This window comes from Pongo abelii, chromosome 4, assembly GCF_028885655.2.
Source record: "Pongo abelii isolate AG06213 chromosome 4, NHGRI_mPonAbe1-v2.0_pri, whole genome shotgun sequence".
In the NCBI taxonomy this organism is placed as follows: Eukaryota; Metazoa; Chordata; class Mammalia; order Primates; family Hominidae; genus Pongo; species Pongo abelii.
In genome coordinates, this window is record NC_071989.2 from 104,567,002 (window position 1) to 104,588,856 (window position 21,855).

A 21,855-nucleotide genomic window follows, 5' to 3' on the forward strand; every position below is an offset into this window, starting at 1 on the left:
CAGGGAAAACAAAACAACATGATAAGCCTGTCAATTCCAAATGCAGAGATATTCAAAAACATACTCACACTTGCCATACTATCCCACAGGTCCTCGTTTTTTGTATTTTTATAGCTATGCTTCTGGAGATACTGTACAATACCACTTTTAAATGCATCAGCACCAAGATACTCCCTTAGCATATTCAGAATACAAGCTCCCTGAAAACATAATAGAAATAATTGTTATCTATAGTTTCATTGCAGTCTCATCTGAAATCACACATTCTTTTTCAATAAAAAACATTTCTTTGAAAATGCAACTGCAGTAACATTGTTAATGTCTGGCAATTTGTGAAACAGAGTAAGCAGGTTAAACCTGGACATGTTTAGGCAGGAGATTTGTCTAATGTGATTGTTTATGCTCTGAGCCCACTGAGGCCCTTATTTTCTATCAGTAGCCAGACCTCCCGATGGGGCAAATTAGCATCATCTGCCAACTCCCTTTGTTCACATGTGAGTGGGGATAATGGTGCAGATTAAACATTGGACCTTGAGTTACTACCTGGCTCTCCCACTGCCATTCCAGGGTAGGACTAAGGAGAGGCCAGTACAACAAGGGGTGGAGCACTAGAGATGGAGGCAGAGGTAGATGCCAGGGAAGGAAAAGTGGATATGTCCAGGGAGCCCAGGCAGCCTTGAGCATGCAGGGCTGATGGAGCTGGAGTCACAATGAGAAAGGGAACGAGAGTCTTCCCAGACACCCTGTATTCCCGGGTAAAAGGCTCTTTTCCCTTCCACTCCCATCACCACGGATGGTGAGTCCCAAACTCAAATGCCTCCAGTGGCATATGACAGGGCATATAAACAAGGGAAATAGTCCAAGGATAAGAAGAATGCTCTTTTACATTCTTTTTCCCCTGGACTTTCAATGGAAACATGCGAGCAAGAAAGACTTTTCTGTTTGCTACCAGTAAAACAACAGCCAAGCACAATGGCAAATAGCAACACATTCTCAGCCTCGGTAAGAAGACAATAGAACACTTGGGAATGTAGGGGAAGTAGAAAAGCAGAGCCTTGATCTTACAAAGAGGGAACAACAACTTAGCTCCAGCTTATGCTGCAAAGGAAATACAGTGGCCAAATCCTCCTTTTTCTTCCCCAAGAGAAGCTAGAAATCTGGATTTTACATAAAATCTCCCAATCATGAAACTGTTGGCAACAATTCCCAACTCTGTTACTAAACACACTGTGCAAGACAATCATTTGCATCGCAACAATATTAACCATCGCTGTAGGCCTTGAAAAGTAAGCTACACGAGGACAGGAATTTTTGCCTAGTACAAAGTTGATGCTCAATCAATATGTATTTGTTGAATGACGAATAAAAGTAGAGTTTCTGTAAGCCATGAATTTTCAACCCAAGAAAGAGTATATGAAGAGTTTCCCATAAAATAATCTTTAGGGTTATGAGCCAAACTGCAAGTTACGCCTAAAAGAGTTAACTCTAGCCAGCACGTGTCAAGAAAGAAGGCATTCAATCCGGGTTTAACCCCACAACCTTGTCTATAACTTCTCCACCCCAGTATGTATAACTTTAGTATCTAAACTGCATCCTTATACTCAATCTACTTTTACCTTATCATAAGAAACATCATCAAACATCTCCCGGATCTGAGCAGGATTCTCCACAGGTGTAGACACAGGGTGTGAGGAATTTAAAGCATCTACCTCCATTGCGTCAAAACATTTGCCAAAGAAATAATCTCCCTATTGAGACAGAAAAAAGAAAACATCACCTATGATTTACATTTAGATAAAAAATGTCAAAGGCGGGACATTTTATCTGAGGCAAGAAGTCCATACTTCACATTTTGGGGGCAACCCATTCCATATTTCCTAATATTTATGAAACAAAATAGAATTAATATATTCTAAAAACCACCCAAGAAACAATGATTTTAGGTAAACATTATAGATTTTGTTCATCTTAAATACTTTAGAATAAAGAAAATGTCTTATTAATCTAAAAATGAAACGATTATGCCTATAGCCAAACAGCAACAAAACAAGAAACTAAACTGTATAGTAATTTCAACATTTCCAATCATTGTCTGTACTGTTTTAGAGCAAAGATATTTACCTTTAAAAACATGTAACAAAAATAAATGGAGAAACTTAACCAGCTTTATTACAGCACATTAGCTCAATAGGATAATATGTATCCATAATCATTTTCATTACTAAAGATTATGTAGAAACACAAGAAAATATTTATGATCCATTATAATGCAATATTGATATGTACTTTCTAATTACATACACAGGCAGATGAAAATAGGCAGTAATAAATATTCACAAATGTATATTTTAAATAATGTACACAGACAGATGAAAATAATAAATATTTATAAATGAAAAGAATCACTGGAGTAGGATAAAAAATTTTTTATATAAAATAAGTTTAATTTTGCTATATGTGATTTTCTTAAGTTAAACATTGTGATTTAAAAAAATAAACCACATAGCAGTTCCAAAGCAATAAATTTATGACCCAGAAACCTAGGTTGTTACACAATCAAATGTGCAGTTACCTTAAGTATAACTCATTTGATTTGGCAAGTAGGGTCCTATTGAGATATCAGTAATCTGTACCTAATAATTCTGCAATGAGCAACCTGAAGGTTGGGAAAATGAAATGGAACATTTAGGCTGCCATTATTTCTATTTCTCTGATATTAAGAAAATTGGACAATTTACAATCGTAGATTCACAACTGAGTTTGTAAAGAAGTCTTTGTGACACATCTTGAAAGCTCACTAGCATTTTTGCAACACGATTCATATCTAAACTGTCAAGGAAGTTATCAATGAAATCTTTTTATAAGTTCTATAATCAAAGATTAGTAAATATTTTCCAGCAATATTAAAGAACACAACAAATTAACCTAAATTGTAAAGGATAAATAACTACTTACAACTTTCAGTTCAGGATGGGTCACACTGACAGACACAAACTCCATAAATTTGGCAAATCCCTCATTTAGCCAAAGATCATTCCACCATTCCATAGTGACCAGGTTCCCAAACCACTAAAAGCACAACATGACTCAGTTTATTCACACATTTCCGTGGAGACTGGATACCTATTATCTAGACTGGCAGCCATAAACAAAGACATTCAGAAAGAAGTATATTTTAGATGTCTAATATAAGTTTATGAATGTTAACATATATCTACAGGACCAATATTTAATCAAGGTAAAAATAAAAAAACTTTCAACATGCATTATAAGACACAAAAACTAATGCTTTGGAGAAACAGTTTTTCCTATGAAAAAAGACAAAGTAAAAATTATAATATATAAATAGCCTTATATGTCCCATAAAAGCAATATAAATGTAGTTTATACTTTTTAAAAAGTGTGAGTGAGCTTATACCTGGTGGGCCAGTTCATGGGCCACAATCATTGTGATGCCAAGCTTACTTGATGCAGGAGACTTTTCTGCATCAAACAATAGAGCAGATTCTCTATATGTTGTCAGTCCCCAGTTTTCCATAGCACTAGACTGAAAGTCAGGAATAGCAGCAAGATCTTGGGAAGGAAGTAATAAAATACATTACCAGTCTTTAAGCTACACATTCCCCCAAACACACTAATCTTCAGAATGGATAGGTGTTTGAACCAGCTGCCCGTGCATAATCAGGGAGCTCTAGACTGGAAGAACCTTTCACAGTGGAGAAAAAGAGGCTTAGTGACTCAGCGTCACTTTGCTATAAATATGGCAAAGTCAGACTTGCATCCCAGGCCTTTTTTTTTTTTTTTTTTTGGAAACAAGGTCTCACTCTGTCACCCATACTGGAGTGCATTTGCAGTGGCATAATTACACCTCACTGCAGCCTCAACCTCCCAAGCTCAGGTGATCCTCCCACTCAGCCTCCCAAGTAGCTGGGACTATAGGAGTGCACCTCCACACTCAGCTAATATTTTTGTATTTTTTGTGGAAACAGGGTTTTGCCATGTTGCCCAGGCTGGTCTCAAACTCCTGGGCTCAAGTAATCCACCTGCCTAGGCCTCCCAAAGTGCTGAGATTACAAGACATGAGCCACCGTGCCCGGTCTCTTCAGGCCTCTTGACTCCATTTCTAACCTTCTGATGAGGAGTTTGGAAACTGAAAAACTCAACAATTACAATAATCCACCCTATTTTGGATGCCCAAGACCCACATATACCTAAAAAATCAAACATACAATAGTTTTAAGGGCTCGTGTAAGAAAGAAAATGCAAATTGTCTTAAACTATATAAATTTATTCATTCAAAACAGTTTGTTGAGCATCCTCTGTGTTCCGGCCAAGCAGATGCCAGTAAGAAAAAATGTAGCCTCTTCCCTGTGCTGTCTGCCCACTAATAAAATCAGAAGGCAAAAGAGTCCCCATGCCATGTGCCTCAGGAACTCTATGAAGATCTGCCTTCTTCACTATCACTAGAAGTTACTGTACACATCAAGGGTGAGGAGATGCTCAGAAAGATCAACTGCAGGTTTATCACTTGCTGGGGTTTTTATGGCTTGAGGGGCTGCTGAGGTAAGCACAGGGATGCGCCAATTATAATGACAAATCTATGACTGGGTTCATCAAACGTCATGTGTAATATCTGTGCAAAATCTCTACCTTGTTTGGGTAGGGGATACGGTATGCTGAAATAGTCCTCATAAAATTCTAGAAGAGTCACCGCAGCATCCAGTGCATAATCTGCTTGATTTATCTTGTCTGGCACAGCATATACAGAAACCTAAAGAGAAAGGCACAAGAAAGGAATTCAAATATCTTAAGTGGCTTCTCTCCACGTTGTGTGGAAGACTGACATTAATGTCTTCATATCGTGGGATATGGTTGCCAATATTAAAGAAAATAATTGGGAATTCCATTTCTTGCATTAATACTGACTGTTCCTGATTAATCCCCCTTCTGAAAACAACATCAAATGCTGGATAACATATATAAAGTCTTCTTAAATGTGTTTATAAGATGGCAAATGAGAAAGAAAGATTTAGAGGCAAAAGTGAAATGACAGCTGGACCCTCTGATGTCAGGAGAGCACTTCAGCCAGCTTTAGCCCTGACGGCACTAGCCCAACACAACTGGACTTGAGCTTTGGTTCTTATGGCACTGAAGGACTCAGGAGTTAAGAGACCAAGTCCAGGGCCTTCCCAAAGTAGAAAGTCTAACAGGACACACAACCCCTATATAAAGCTAGTACCCAAAGGCCAGGCCTTTAATGTAAAGGTAAACTAGAAATAACTACCCTTTCTCAAGGAAACTACAAGTAAAGTGATCCCTGGACCAGTAAGTACTCCCAGACACTCTGCAAGAACAAATACAATTTCTCTCTGGAATAATCCACTTTAGACTCAGGCAACATAAGCTCACAAACATAATTCATAATACAAACAAGGAAACAAGATACTATAAGCAAAAGCCAGCAGAAACAACAAACCACAAAATCAGATACACAAAGAATTCAGATAAAACAATTACCAGACACAGATATGTAACATGTATGCTTCATGTATTTAAAGAAATGAAAGAATTAAAAATATTAGTATAGATTAGGCATTATTAAAATAATCATTTCTAAGATATTCAGATAAGTGGCAAAACAACGGGCAGGTGTTTTTGCTGATAGTTACACTGCTGAATTAAGAATGTTCCCTTCATCTGAGTCTCAAGCGTCACCTTCAAATCCCCAGGTAAGTAAAGACACCTCCACAATAATAAGAAATCTCAGCACTAGAGGAACCCAAAGCAATTCAGCAGGGAATCCCCATCTATTCAGGCCTCAGTGAAAACCAGCACAAATACATAGGTATCTTCAAACAAAGCATCCCTTCCTCCCCTCAGAAAAACCTGTTTGCATTCCGAGCCATGGCACACAGTTGTATAGGTTGCCCACTATGCAGCGGTACCCAGATGAGGAACAAGTATGCCTTGAAACAAGATTTTTCTCTCCAGCATTCCAGTGTTCCCTGGCCCAAAGCCTCTGGCTATTCCAAGCAGGTTGTTCTATCTTCCTTATCATAGCCAGAAATCCCCTGCCAGATAGTAACATTTACTTCCAAACTGCAGAAAGCCATAACCAGAAGCAACCTTAGAGACCATTGCAGGATCTAGTCCAAGTTACACCTTCCAAAGAAGTAAATGCTAAGTTCCAGAGGGAATAGGGCCAAGGTCAGAGAGTCAGTCAGCAGTGAAGCCAGGATCACGACTCAGGCCAGGCCACACTCTCTCCACGTTGTTGTTATTAGAACCTCACTATACAAATGAGCATCTGTAACAACAGGCTGGCCAACCATCCCGGTTTGCCTGAGATTGAGGGGGTTCCCAGGATGCAGGACTTCTAGGACTTTGTTATTTGGTTTTGTCTTTGTTTGCTTGTTTAGAGACATGGTTTTGCTCTGTTGCCCAGGCTGGAGTGCACAATCATACCTCATTGAAGCCTCAAACTCCTGAGCTCAAGGGATCCTCCCACCTCAGCCTCCCTAGTAGCTAGGACTAGTAGCAGGCACAAGGAACCATGCCTGGCTAATTATTTTATTTTATTTTTTGCAGAGACAGGTTCTCACTACGTTGTCCAGGCTGGTCTCAAACCCGTGGCCTCAAGCAATTCTTCTGCCTCAGCCTCCCAAAGTGTTGGGTTTATGTTGGGTTTACAGGCACGAGCCACTGTGCTCAGCCAGACTTCCAGTTTTAAAACCAGTTCCAGGCAAACCGGAACAAGTTGATCACCATATGTGACAATCATAGGCTCACCTTGACTCCTCTCTTGGTCATCTTGCTGACAGACTCAAAATCTGAAATAATGAAGGCCACCAGATAGGTGCTCATCTTCACAGTGACATCAAAATGGTCTTCTATGAGTCCTTCAGCAACAGTCACAGATTTCACCTAAAATCAGAATAATTCAAGTTATCAAGTAATCCAATTATCCAATACACTGAACATGAGAAATATCCTAATTACCAGATACAATATTAAAAGTATATCAATCCCAGCACTTGGGGAGTCTGAGGTAGGCAGAGTGCTTGAGCTCAGGAGTTTTCGACCAGCCTGAGCAACATGGTGAAACCTTATCTCTACAAAAAAAATACAAAAATTAGCCCTGCCGGTGATGCATGCCCGTAGTCGCAGCTACCGGGGAGGCTGAGGTGGGAGGATGGCTTGAGCCTGGGAGGTGGAGGTTGCAGTGAGCCAAGATTGAGCCACTGCACTCCTGCCTGGGCGACAGAGCCAGACCCTGTCTAATGACGTTTCTATAATTACTTTAAAAGTTATCTTTCCAATATCTAATTGTAATTTAGATATTAAGGTCAAACTGTTCTACTCAATGTCTTTTTTATTGAGATATAATTCATATACCATAAAACTTAACCATTTTAAAGTTTACAATTCAGTGGCTCTTAATGTAATCATAAAGTTGTGCAACTATCAACACTCAATTTCTTTTAAATAATTCAAATGGTTGCAAATAGACTAATATTTGGCATATGTGGAATGATAACACGGATAAGACAAAGCAAAACTGAGATTGTGAGTTTTGCCAAGATGTGGTTGATCCACTTGTCCTTAAATATAGGTTTGAGAATTATCTGGCAATGCAACGTTGAGCTGTCGAGCATATATGCAACAGGGAAAATGTATAACCCTGTAGTACCTAAAAGAGCTTCTGTTCTTCTGTATAATTGAAAGTAACCTATACCTGGGCATGATTTTGCAAAGCTTCTTCCAAACTTAGATTTGCTTCATTGTTATCACCTTTTTAAGCGCAATCAGAGTAAAGTTGGGGTATGGTTGATGGAGGTACAGTCTTAGAGGTCTGCCCTTAAAGAAGAAAGTCTAATACCTCAGCAATAAAAAGCACTGAGATGAGACCTTGGAAAAAGAACCAGCCAGAATTAGCTGGGTGAAACCATGGTCACGGGCATTTTCCCTGTAATCCTATACTCACCTCTATTGCTCTGCCCTCATCCTTTTTTTTCGTTTTGAGAGATAGGGTCTTGCTATGTTTCCCCGGCTGGTCTTGGACTCTTGACCTCAAGAAATCCTCTTCTTCTGCCTCCCAAAGTGTTAGGATTACAACCATAAGCCACCTCACCTGGCCCTCATCCTTTTTAATACCCATCAGCCACCAACTTCTGGTCACCATTTGGTCATTCAAAGCAACTCTGCTAGCCAGCCTAGGATTACTCATAAAGGATCCCAAATCATCTTTTCTTTTTAAATGCATTCTGCTTCTGCCTACCCACAATAAAAATTTCCTTTTTTTTTTTTTTGAGATGGAGTCTCATTCTGTCACCCAGGCTGGAGTGCAATGGCGCGATCTCGGCTCACTGCAACCTCGACCTCCCGAGTTCAAGTGACTCTCCTGCCTCAGCTCCCCCAAGTAGCTAAGATTACAGACATGTGCCACCACGCCCAGCTAATTTTGTATTTTTAGTAGAGACAGGGTTTTACCATGTTGGCCAGGCTGGTCTTGAACTCCTGACCTCAGGTGATCCACCTGCCTCAGCCTCCCAAAGTGCTGGGATTACAGTCATGAGCCATCACACCTGGCCAAAAATTTCCATTCTCGAGTTGTGTTAATTATTAGGAAAATAACCTGATTAATTCAAATTTAAATGTGATTAATTTCTGCCCCATGCCCAAAAGCTTCAATGTTCCATTGGTATATATTTTGTTTTTGTGGTCTCCAAAAAGATCTTTTGAGACCCCATTGTTCTCCCCTCAGCTCAATATCTGCAGCCTGAAGTCAGGCTACTCGTATTAGATTTCTGTTAGTGAGAGGTGTTTCTGTCCAAAGGGACAACATTGCATTAGAAGTTTTCCTATCCTCAAAAAAAAAGAAGTTTTCCCGTCTTCAATAAGTGGATCCTGGATATCCATGGATTTAGACTGTAGCATCTTCATGGAGCTTCCAAAGCTCCAGGCCTTCCTTCTGAAAACCTACAAATTTCTCCACTAATCCTGTTTGGTCCTTCAGTCTCTCTCCTGTCTCTTTCCTATCCCTGATCCTTTATTATCCTAGACTTTGATTCACCAATTAAAGAACTCACTTCTGTCCCAGGGCGTAATACCACAATACTAGGGGAGAGGACTATATTTTGAAAAAGCACATCCTGTATCTTAAATTTATATTAGGAAAACAGCATAATTGTTTCTTGTCTTTTCATATTCAAGGGTGGGAGTGGGGACAAAAGTTCTGGCTGATAGGAATTTGCAGAAGAGTGGTTTTTACAGAGGACAGCCCTTTGGCATGGGGTGGGAGATCCGAATCTTGTTTGAGGAAGGCATCCTTATGGTATTTGAAGGCAGGTAGGTATAGAGTTTTAAGGTTGAGAAGTAACATACTAGAGGTCAGTCTGTGGCTCTCGGTATCTCTCCATGCTAAGATACTGCTTCCCCAGTCAGCACAGGGACGAAGCTGTTCATCCCTCAGGACTCTAGGCAAAGTCTATTCTATCCTGAGTCTCATCCCCAGTGAGTTTCTCTGAACAAAGGATGTGCTTCCAGGAGGTGTTGTACACCAGCTGCAGAATGACGGCCCAGCTGATGCTTTTCTAAACTACCAAAATCAAAGGATAATGGCACTTGCTGAACAGTTTTATTCATTTGGCATGGTCATCTTCTAGCCACTTTTAAAAATCAGAGGGAATGCTGTCCACATCTGCACTGAGATTAGAGAATAATGATTTCCCTCGGGAAGCTAAGCTATCTATCATGACTTACCTTCAGCACCATAATATTTGGAAAATATTACTTTTATTCTCTTTTTCTGTCTGCCCAATTTTGTACATTCAGTTACAAATTATGTAGTGAATATTACTATATAGTATATGTAACTTATAGAAAATAACTATATGCTAAAATTATGGCCTTATTGACAAAGCATTACCTTTAAAATCATTTTAAAATATCATACGAGAAAATGAGGGTGAAACTGCTTTGTGAAGGGCACTAATATTTAAACCTGACCTGAATTTCTTATACCACTTCCCTCCTGTCAGCATGTATAACCTGGAATGGCACTGTTAATGAAATCTTGCATGTTTAGGTGCAATTTTTACTTTGATTACATATAACTATGGCTTGAAACAAAAGCATAGGTTATAAATGAAAAGAAAAGTTAGTAACTATCTGCCAGGCAATAAAACAAAACAGGTGACCCAATGTTGACTGTCACTGGGCTAATGCAAGTCACAGAGAATCAGTAGATTTTCCTGTAGAAAATACAGGAGTGCAGACTCACCAGTGGCATATTGGAGATGGCTAGGTGGCTTGGCTCTCTTCTAATTTTGATTGAGAAACTTGCTTTGAAGGCAGGTTCATCAAAGCAGGGAAAGGCCATTCTAGCTGCAGTGGGTTCAAATTGTGTTGATGCAAGTATCCTAAAATTAAGGCAAGTGAAATAAAAATTGAGCATGAAGCACCAGGAACTCTAAAACAGGTGTTTGCTTTTTAATTCCTAAAGTTACTATAAGATTGATGGATTTTACTACTAAAAAATGTTTTACCTGACAAAAGCTATCATAAACTAAGTTAAAAGACAAGTTACACTGGGCATGGTCATGGTGGCTCATGCCTGTAATCCTAACACATTTTTGGGAGGCTGAGGTGGGAGGATTACTTGAGCCCAGGAGTGTGAGACCAACCTGGGCAACATGGTAAAACCCCATCTCTACCAAAAATACAAAAATTAGCCAGGCATGGTGGTGCATGCCTGTAGTCCCAGCTACTCTGGAGGCAGAGGTGAGAGGATGGTCTGAGCCCAGGAGACAGAGGTTTCAGTGACCTGAGATTGCGCCATTGCACTCCAGCCTGGGCGACAGAACCAGACCCTGTCTCGGAAAAAAAAAAAAAAAAAGTTAAAAAGAAAAAGTAAAAAACTGGGAAAATTCATTTAAGAAGTATGTGAGGAAGACTTAAGAGCCTTAACAGATAGTGAGATCCTAAAAATGTGTAAAAGAATACCCAACGGTGGCTCATACCTGTAATCTTGGCACTCTGAGAGGCCTAGGCAGGTGAATCACAAGGACAGGAGTTCGAGACCACCCTGGCCAATATGGTGAAACCCCATCTCTACTAAAAATACAAAAATTAGCCGGGCGTGGTGGTGCACGTCTGTAATCCCAGCTACTCAGGAGGCTGAGGCAGGAGAATCGCTTGAACCCGGGAGGCAGAGGTTGCAGTGAGCCGAGTTCACGCCACTGCACTCCAGCTGGGTGACAGAGCAAGACTCCGTCTCGACAAAAAAAAAAAAAAAAAAAAAAAAAAAAAAAAAAAAAAAAAAAAAAATCCCCAACAACCAAGGGAATCTCAGGCAAAGTCAAAGGTCATAAACAGGCAATTCATAAAAGAAGAACCTACAAATCATTAACAAACATATCAAAAGCTGCTCAACTTCCTTAATCAAAGTTACGTAAATTAAAAAGAGATACCATTTGGGGACCTTTTTTGCTCTAAAAAGACTGCCAATATATACTATCGGTGAGGGGTAAGAAAAAATGACAAGGTTTATCAAAAATTTGTAGGCTCTTTGGCTTACCAGTTTTACTTCTAGGCATTTATTCTGAAGAAATAATTTACAAAGATGCTCATCAAAGTGTTGTTGATACTGAAAAATTGGAAACAATTTCATTTCCATTCCCGAGGGATTAAAGATATTAATGTACAACTATGTATTTTAATAAAATCATTAAAATGATGTCTAGTAATAGTCATTTATATAAAACATCTTCCCAACATATTAAGTTAAAAAATTTCCTCGTAAAAGAGAAAATATAAGAATTCCATTTATATAAAATAACATATATGCATATCCAGAAAGAAGTCTGGCAGAATATTCCAGTGAAACAGAAGTAGTGGTTAGTTCAGGGGGCTATGAGTGAAATAAATTTTACTTTTTTACCTTGATAAAATAATATAGAATTTGAAAAATAAATTAGTATAATCTACTAACAAATAAAATTCCATTTTAAAACTGAGCATAAAATCTCCCCCAAATAAGTCTCCTCCTTAAAAACAGAACCAAAGCAAGGTGAGTAGAGATCTCTAAAAAAGTTTTAACTGAGATAAAATTATTTCCTCTAATAGGTTGCTAGTAGGATTTGCTGAAGTCCTAACCTGTAGTATCTGTGCACGTGACCTTATTTGGACATAGGGTCTTTACAAGTATCATGGAGTGAAGAAGAGACCACCAGGCTGGGCCCTAATCTGGTATGTCTGGTTTCCTTATAAGAAGATGGAGACTGGGACATAGGGAAATAGAATGGCCATGTGACTAACAGAGGGAGAAACTAGAATGATGCAGGTGCTAGGCATGGAGTACCAGGGATCCACGGCCACCACTAGATGCTAGGAAGATGCAAGGAAGGATTCTACCCACAGTCTGGAGGAGCACGGGCCTGCTGACACCTTGATTTCAGACTTCTAGCCTCCAGACCTGAGAGAGAATACATTTTATTGTTTATAGCCACCCAGTCTGTGGTACTTTGTTACAACAGCCCTAGGAAACTCACGCATAGGTCAGGAAAATTAAACATGTTTATTATGTCTCAGAAATCGAACTAAATAAATAGATATTTACTCTGATACAGCTGGGGGAAAGAAAATTGGTTAAAATAGAATTTTAAAATAAGATTTAAAAGGCAAGGGAAAAAGCCATTTTTAACACTATAAAGAAGATGCAAAAGCAAAATTGAAGAAAAAGTTCAACAACAAAGGGAATTTTAAAAGACAATCAATCTGAAATAGTGAATTTAGCATGGGCAGCACTTGCAGTTTAAAAGAAAAAGACAAAAAAAAATACCTCAGTTCCCCTTCCTTGGTTCTGTAGGTGCTTTTGTAAAATCCGTGGAAAGTCTCCGAAAGACTGCCAGCATAGTGAATGACAACTGTATACGGGAGCCCGACAAGGAGGGGCTCGGGAGCCAGCAGCGCGATTTGCTCCTGAGGGGGGTGTTCCAGGACCTGCAGGGGTTCTTCCCATAGCCTCTTTCCAGCTCCCTTCCTGAGGGTGGCCCTAGATATCTGCAGGTGGTGACTATGCAGGATGATGGTGCTCGTGGGCTGACTGGCTGTGATTTCTACTTCCGTGGTTCCCCAGAAGGTCAGCGTGGTAAGGTTTGCATGGATCAAGAGATCATAATGAACTGGGATGACGTACTCAGGAAGTCGTATTTTATTCCAAGGAAATGGCGTCCCATCACTACCTTTTGGAGATGCTTCACTGCTCTGACACCACGAAGGAGTGGACACAGTTAAGAGAGCCAACAGTGAGGAAAGTAGAAATGACATGGTTGCAAGGGACCATTTGAGGGACAGAAACACCATCTTCTTGCTCTAACTACCTAGTGGCACAAATGTACAAAAGCAAAAACATATGTCATTAAAATGTTATTGACACAGCATAATTTCAGAATGTATCCACCCAGCATTCACAGAAATAGGCAGAAACTTCCAAAAGTACTAGGTCTTTTCCTGAAAGTAAAAGGACCTTCCCTATGTATGGTTTCATATAAGAAAGATGTTTACGGTTAGCAACAATCATTAACACCTACTAGAAAGCATCATTTGATGTTCAAAGTTTAAATTAACTCTACCTGTCAGGGTTCTTGGTTGAAAGCAACCGAACAATCTCTGGCTGATGTAGGCAGAAAAGAAATCATTAGGGGATCCTGAGTGGCTCACTAAATGGGTCACAGAGTTACAGGACATTTGGGAAACCAGGCTCATGAAACAAGCAAAACCAGAACCATATCAGAGGAACATCTCATCAAGCTACCACTCCCCACTGACACTGGACCTCGGAGAAAGCCACCGTAGTACCCTGGAAATCAAATGCTGACCCGGCGGCAGCCACCACTAGAATGAGGTCTCCACTTCCCCTGTGAGTATACATAACGGTAATCTTTAATAACATCAGTGTCTTCCTCAAATTGTCATGCCAAAAGTTAATTACATATTTATTTAGCCAGGAAAAGCTTAAAGAGCTTAATTTTCCAAGTAGTTTGTGGCAAACGTATCAATCACCTGGATTGATTTTAAAGACATAAAAGCAATGTGAATTTTAGGCCAGGCATGGTGGCTCACGCCTGTAATCCCAGCACTTTGGGAGGACGAGGTGGGCAGATCACAAGGTCAAGAGATCGAGACCATCCTGGCCAACATGGCGAAGTCCCGTCTCTACTAAAAATACAAAAATTAGCTGGGCGTGGTAGCGCGCACCTGTAGTCCTAATTACTTGGGAGGCTGAGGCAGGAGAATCGCTTGAACCCCGGAGGCAGAGTTGCAGTGAGCTGAGATTGTGCCACTGCACTCCAGCCTGGCAACAGAGCAAGACTCTGTCTTAAAAAAAAAAAAAAAAAAAAAAAAGGCAATGTGAATTTTAAGGGAGTTGGCAAACCATGCCCCAAGAATCAAACATAAGTTTTTATTTCTTTTATACAAACACACCTTTCTAATGGGTGTTTGCCAAGAGGGGCCCATACCAGGTGAATGCAAGTGATTGGCCCAAACTCCTCTTGTTCCAGTTGGGAAAAGTAGCAACCTTACAATGTGGATCCCTCAAAGTGTTCACAGTACTTGGAATTTTCCCTCTCTGAGATGTCAAGTTTCCTAACTCTGGCTGCATACTAATGTAACCTGGGAAGCTTTTAAAATTTTCAATGCCTGGGTCCTTATTGACAACAATTAAATTGGAATCTTTGGTGATAAGATCGGGGTATGGTTTTATGGATTGTTTAATTTCTGGTTTTTGTTTTTTTTAAAAAAAAAACTGTCCAGAGATTTTACTGAGAAGCCAAGGTTGAAAAGCTCATCCTTGCCAAATCCTGGCTTTCCCCCTTCAACTCTATGTGATGGGATACTAATTCAAGGCAATGGCTGAAGTGCCTTCCCTAACCCCTCACTTCCTTGCTCCCTTCCCAAATGCACAGCTCAAGGGAATTCCCTTCTCCTCACCTCTGGAGCAATCTGGAGGCTAAACAGAAAGGATACCTACACAGTAGAGAGAGTCATGGAAATCTCATAATCCCAGTGCAAAAGGCATCACCCAGGTGAGACAGGAAGTGTGAACAGGGAGAACATATTTTTGCTCTTGAAGTTGGGGAACTAGAGAGTAAATGGAACTTGTGTTTTGCTTTCCATATGGAATTACTGGCAGCAACAGCTTAATGAGCATCACCCTTGCCCCAAGATGGGATCCAGAGGACTCTGTGAAGGTGGCAGGTTCAAGCACGTAAGGACTCTGGAAGTCCCCGAGACCTCTCCAACAGCCCCAGAGGAGATCTAGAAATACCAACTCGTTATGAGCTGACAGAAAGGCTGATGGGCTGCGGAAGGGGTTGGTACTGGGACCTTGGATCAGAGGCTTTGCAGGGTTGGGTCCATGAGGGGGCCAAAAAGAAACAGTTATGTCTCAACGAGGATGCAGTGCATGAGTGGGGCTTGGTAAAAATTCCATGTAGTAAATAAAGGGCTTCACTAATAAATTCTCTTATTAATCCCAAACAGTAGGCTACATCCAAGATTCTGTGATCATGTTCGTGTGTTAGGCTCTTCCCTTGAAAAATTAGCTCTTGTTTGGCTTTGCTTCCAATAGTAAGTGTTCCAATTTGAAACATGGCATTTCATGGTTCTGGCTGGTCTCCTAGGGTCTGGTTTTACTAACAATTTTCTGAAAGGGATGCAGTTAAAAAAAAAGAAAGCTCTCAAAAACAGTCTACTCAACATAAGCAGCTCTTCCCAAGAGAAGTACAATTCTCTTTGAAGTTACACTCCACTAACACTTAAAGGAATAGAAGCCAAGGAGGAAAAAGAACTAATATTTACTAAGCTCCTCCAAAGTGCCAGGCACTTTACACATGCTCACTCTCTCTAATAGCCTATTATTCTCATTCAAGGTGGGGTAACTGAAGCAAAGAAACATTCATGTAACTTTGCTAAGTTCACACAACTTGTTGGAATGCAATCCACATCTGTGTGAGTATAAACTCCCTGCTTTTTCAGCTTCACTAAGATCCCCCCTTTTTTTTTTTTGAGACGGAGTCTCGCTCTGTCTCCCAGGCTGGAGTGCAGTGGCGCGACCTTAGCTCACTGCAACCTCTGCCTCCCTTCCTTTTATTGGGGCACTATAGTATATGAAATAGATCATCAAGAAATAATTGAGGTTCTTCCAGAATTTCCTGAACAATGAAATTAACAAGCACTGTTGGTAAATAATAAAAATGCTGGATTAATTTGAAAAAAAAAGTACTAGAATGTTTCTATTCAGGCCGCACCTGAAAATGTGCTACTTGTACTAATTTCAAATCCTCAGGGAAGAGAAAACTGTGCCCAATTTTCAAGTTTTTTTGTTTTGTTTTTTGTTTTGTTAATTGTTGACCACGTCCTGAGTTCAGGGCGAATCCTCTGGGTGTTTAATAGGAAACAGATCATTTCTTTCTGAACCTAGCCTACACAATGAAATCCAAAAGCGTGAGGAAGTGTGTGCTCTTCCCCTTCCCCTCATGGAATTAACTTTGTAGGCCCACCTGGCCAGTGAGGCACCCAGATAGGAAACTTTTAAGTTGCGTCAACAGAGGTGCTTTATCTGAATAAAATCCAGCCAGAGCCAGAGCGAAAGGGAGAGAGAGAACTGCCGACCAGAAGAACAGGAGAAGCAGGGAGGGAAGTGTCCTTAAGGACACACACGGCCCGCGCATCCCACCCCACCAGAGTCGTTAACCCAAAGCCTCTGGGTTTCTCTGGCAGCTATGGGCAGGTGCCCTCCTCAGCCTGAGCCAGCCGCCCGCCCCACCCCGCCTTTTGGCCTCGCGCGGGCGTTGGTGGCCTGCAGGACTGGCAGGCATCCAGGCTCTAGGCGGAGCGCGGAGGGAGGCTCCCGCCGGCAGAACAGCGGGGAGACCCGCGGAGCAGGCGCACCCGCCACGCGCCCGGAGGGACAGGGACAGGAACCGGCAGGGGTGGGCCCCCCGCCGACCACCCAGCGGACTCGGGCCTAGCCAGCGACTCCGCCCGCCCTTCCCGCGCCCCGTCTCCCTCCTCCCGCGCCCCGTCTCCCTCCTCCCGCGCCCCGTCTCCCTCCTCCCGCGCCCCGTCTCCCTCCTCCCGCGCCCCGTCTCCCTCCTCTCGCGCCCCGTCTCCCTCCTCCCGCGCCCCAGGCCCTCAGCGCCCCCCCCACCCCGGCGGGCGCAGGGAAGGGGCGGGTGCCGCGCTCTCCTCCCGGCCCGCAGTCCCGTCCCCGCGGCTCGGGCGCGCTGTACCTGGGGGTCTGGGGCCGCGCTCACCCTTGCGCCGCCGCCACCACCGCCGCCGGCCTAGCTGCCCCAGGACCGAAAGTGAAAGTGGAGCCCGGGAAGCGGCAGGCGGGCGCGGAGCGGCGCTTCGGCCCGAGCCCTAGCGGCAGGCGGGGAAGCCCCTGGCTAAGGCGGGAGCTGGGGAAAGGGTAAACGGGAGTGGGGCCGAGCGAGGGAGGCGCAGCTCCCAGGAAGGGAATTGGTAAATGAGCGCTGCACGCCGGGGAAGCTGCGAGGTTGCGATGTGTGGGATCAGGCGTAGGAAGTGCACGCCTTTCTGAACGCGGATCCTTCTGCGTGTGTGTGTGTGTGTTGAGATGTTTTTTGTTTTTATCTTTTTTTTTTTTTTTTTTTTTTTTTTTTTCACTGTTTAGCGTTGCGAGGGTTGGGGCATGCATGAAAGGGCCGGTGCTCAAGTTGGGGACCGAAGCCAGGCAGGCGCTGACAAGTCCACCAAGCCTAGACGCGTTCGACGCCCATTGGACTCGCTGGGTGTCCGTCATCTCGCCCCTGCCAATGGGCTGAGAGCTCTTGGCCCGCCTCAGAAAGAAACACGAACCCAGTACTCTGTTGTGGCAAAGTGCTGCACTTTCTGGGGCTTTGGTGGAGAATGACTACAGTGGGAGATGCTGTAGAGGAGGAAGGTGGGTTAGAGGTGGCCCCCACGACTTTCCTGCACTACCAAGGGCCACTGTACCCCAAGGATTAGCTGCTTCCCGCGTCAACACGTTCCCTCTGATTTTTCAAAGTAAATGACCATTTCTTCACTCCCCTTAGAACAATTAAAGCTGAATAAAATGGCCAAAAAGACCATCTTTAAACAGTTGAGGCTAAATGAGGTAACAAGTCAAGAAAACACAAACATTAAAACACCAAATGCTACAAGTTTATTACCGAAAAGGGATCCCGATCCAGACCCCAAGAGAGGGTTCTTGGATTTTGAGCAAGAATTTGAGTGGAGTCCATGGAGTAAAGTGAAAGCAAGTAATTAAGAAACTAAAGGAATAAAAGAATGGGTACTCATAGGCAGAGCACCCCTAAGGGTGTTGGTTGTCCATTTTTAGGGTTATTTCTTGATTATATGCTAAACGTGGGGGGGGACTTATTCATGCCTCCCCTTTTTAGACCATATAGGGTAGCTTCCCGACGTTGCAATGGCATTTGTAAACTGTCATGGAGCTGGTGAGACTATAGCAGTGACGACCAGAGGACACTCTCATTGCCATCCTGGTTTTGGTGGGTTTTGGCCAGCTTCCTTACTGCAGCCTGTTTTATCAGCAAGGTTTTTATGACCTGTATCTTGTGCCTACCTTCTGTCTCATTCTGTGACTTAGAATGTCTAACCTCCTGGGAGTGTAGCCCAGTAGGTCTCAGCCTTATTTTACCCAGCTCCTATTCAAGATGGAGTTGCTCTGGTTCAAACGTCTCTGACAATTTCGTGAGTGGACCATGGTCCTAGTGGGAACAGGACCCTTTTCATGCAGTTCTCAGACCTTCTTCTCCCACTTCTTTATTGTCCTTCTTCCCTTTGAGAACTGGGGATTCCAAGTCACTGCAACAGTATCTCTCTTTTTTTTTTTTCAATATTATGTTTCCTTTTTAAAAATATGTTTTTTACTGCCTATTCTCTCTAGTCAAGGACATTTTGTAATATAAAGATTAACACCCTGTTCCAAGACTCAACTACGGTGGGATCCAGAGAAGTTTTTTTCACTAAAATTAAACAAGAAATGAGGACTTTGAGATCTGGTAATTTCTGCATGTTCAGAATTTGACAGGAGGTATCAATGGATGGCGTGTAGCCTCCAAGACCTCCAGACATCTTGGAGTGCTCCCAGTTTACTCAAGATGAGACCTCTTTGTCCAGTAAATGTATGCATTTCTTTGCTTTTGTATTTATATTTTTGAATATGATGGTTTTCCTTTTGCTTCTAGTAAAGTTTTTTTGTTTTTGTTTTTGTTTTTTGTTTGTGTGTCTTTTTTAATACATATTGAAAGTCCAGCTGGCAGAACTGAATGCACCCAACAGGCTAGAGGTTAATACAGAAGACAGCTGAGGAGACAAACAGGGCAATGCCCTGAATGGATGTGGGCAGAAAGGAGCTAAAGTGTAGGCGAGGAGAGAGCTGACACCGCCACCCGCTCCACGCCATTTCCCCAAAAGCTCACCCTGACTCAGACTTTAGCCTGTTGCCCTGGCCGTGATTTCGTCTTTAGAGTTGAAGTGCACTACAAAGAGCGATAAGTCAGAGGATTTGGCATTATTCACTTCTAGTTTCAAAGCCCTAGCAGAGATGTAGAGGAGGCAGACCTTGGAGTAAAGACTTTTAAGGAGTCCTAGTTCTAGAGCCTGTGAGATCAAAACAGCAAATTACCAAGCTTAGAAATGGTTAGAAGGAAGGGAACGGAGAGAAAGGGTACCTAGGTTTATTGATTCCCTACCAACTGTTAGATACTGTTAAATGCTAGCTGTGCGTGCATGTGTGTGTTTATAATTTGATCTTTTCAGCAACCCTGTAATGTAGGTATTATGCTTTATAGATGAGAAAAATGAGACAGGTCGGCAACTTGCTCAGAGTCAAAAAGAAAACACACACTACTTCTACTCACATTGCATTGGCCAGAACAAGGAGGGGTTGGTAAACACTAATAGTATTGTGTACCATATAGTGTATGAGGGCTGGTTGGCCGGTTGAGCCCATCCATTGCAGAGGCTTCTCAGCGTCCTTAGTCTCAGAGGTGAGCCAGAGGAATGAGGAGAATTTCAGGCCTAGGCCTGAAATACATACCACTTTGAGCTATTACTGATCTACTTAAAAAACATTGAATTCTAGATATTGTCAAATGATGTTCAATTTTGCTGTAATTGATTGATTCAGTTCTGCTTTCATTAGCTTTTAGTCAATTAATGTCAGCATTTGGCTCATTTCTTCTGTTTGCTGCCAAAGCTGCTCCTATTTTAATCATATTACCACTCTCCTTTTTGATGTAAAATCTCATCCAGAATCATGGTGTAGAAAACAGACAAAAGCAGGCCTGCTCTTATTAAACAGGGCAGCTCCACCCAGTCAGCCTTGCCCACTGCTACCCGGCCCTTCCACACACACTGTGGTCCTTGAGACTCTTCCGTAGGCTCCCAGGGCCTTAGAACTTAATTTTTTTAAATGCCAATTTAAAAAAAGAATAATAATGCCCCTCATTCTTGATATTCTTGATAAAGAGGATGACTTGTTTCCCCCTCTGTGCCAAGTTGCAGAGCAGGCTTGCTTAACAACAGCAATACCATCTTATTAATAATCAGAAACAGGGAAGACGGTACAGATGCCGTGTTAAAGACTGTTGCAAAACAGGCCACTGAGCTCATATCAAATAATAAAGTCCTCTGAAATGTGGCAGCTTGAAAGCATTTACATACAGTCTATCTCATGGGATCCTCACATTGTACTTATGCAGGTGGCTAGTAGCTCCATTTTTCTAGAATGAGGAAACAGGATTAGAGATGTGAAGTGACCTACCAGGGGCCAAAACATGGAAAAAGCCTGCTTTAAAGTGAAGCCAGTTCAGAGGACGGCAGGGCTGACAGAAATGGAGAATACCTCCACTAAAGCCCTCAGCTCCAGCTGTCCTGAGCAAACCCTGTCCTTAGACTTTCCATTCAAGAGGACCAATGCTTTCCTTTTTGATTTAGCCAGTTGGAGTCAGTCTTCAGAGAGAGTCCTGTATTACCATACAACAGAGCACTATGGGAGCGAGCAATGTATGCCAGATTCTGTAGGAACAACTCAAGCAAGTTGAGTGACCACAGCTGCCCTTGAACCTCTAGAACTGTGGATCCTGAAGAACATTCTAGGTGCCATGAGGACTGATCACATGTTTCCCATTTTCCCTCCCTCAGGCATTTATTTCACAAGATACTGCTGCCTAAGGTAACCTGAGCACGTTTCCAGTTCTTGCAGCCTTACAGAACCCAGGGAATCCACCTGTCTCCGTCCTTCCTCAGTAGGTGACAGGCCCATCTAACTGCTCTCTAGCCAGTCTTCTCTATTCCTGTTGCTTTTACCTTTGCTCGTGTCAACAAGGAGGTAAGTCACCATGACATATTTCTTAAATTTGTATTTCTTTCATCACTAACGAGACTGAACACATGCACTGAACATATGTTAATTAGCTGTTTTTGCTTTGTGTTTTCTCTTTTGAGAATTATATGTTTACGTTTCTTGTCCATTTATCTACTGGAGAATCACAATTCAGTTATATAAAAATTATCTATGACACACAAGAGAAAGCAATGAAATTTCTTTAAAATGCAAAGTGTCATAGTAAAGCTCTACTGTTTCAAAGAAAACCCACAAATGTGTCTGGATAAATCATGTCAATTTCTTAAAAACCCAGATCTATACCTGTTATGGTGAGTTGTTTGAAATATCAGAATTTACTAGATATTGTCAGTCTGAACAGATTAAAGCAAACCTTCGTTTAGGAGGCTTTATTTTATTTATGGCTCCCTCTGCCACAGCTATTTCAC

General features: G+C 42.0%; 1 protein-coding gene across 4 annotated transcripts in view; it reads right to left on the reverse strand.

Moving 5' to 3' along the window:
- The window catches only part of ERAP1 (endoplasmic reticulum aminopeptidase 1), a 52,755-nt gene extending 35,110 nt beyond the window's left edge, over positions 1 to 17,645 (reverse strand). For 2 of the 4 annotated variants that reach the window (XM_024246736.3, XM_054555130.2), the window contains exons 1-9: positions 17,298 to 17,645; positions 12,842 to 13,382; positions 10,283 to 10,421; positions 6,790 to 6,924; positions 4,651 to 4,771; positions 3,419 to 3,573; positions 2,956 to 3,069; positions 1,617 to 1,748; positions 69 to 200 (exon numbers count right to left, since the gene is read on the reverse strand). In XM_024246736.3, coding sequence (XP_024102504.3) covers positions 69 to 200; positions 1,617 to 1,748; positions 2,956 to 3,069; positions 3,419 to 3,573; positions 4,651 to 4,771; positions 6,790 to 6,924; positions 10,283 to 10,421; positions 12,842 to 13,365 — 1,452 coding nt within the window. In that variant the 5' untranslated portion in view covers positions 13,366 to 13,382; positions 17,298 to 17,645. 4 annotated transcript variants of the gene reach the window in all.
- Positions 17,646 to 21,855: the final 4,210 nt, after the last annotated feature.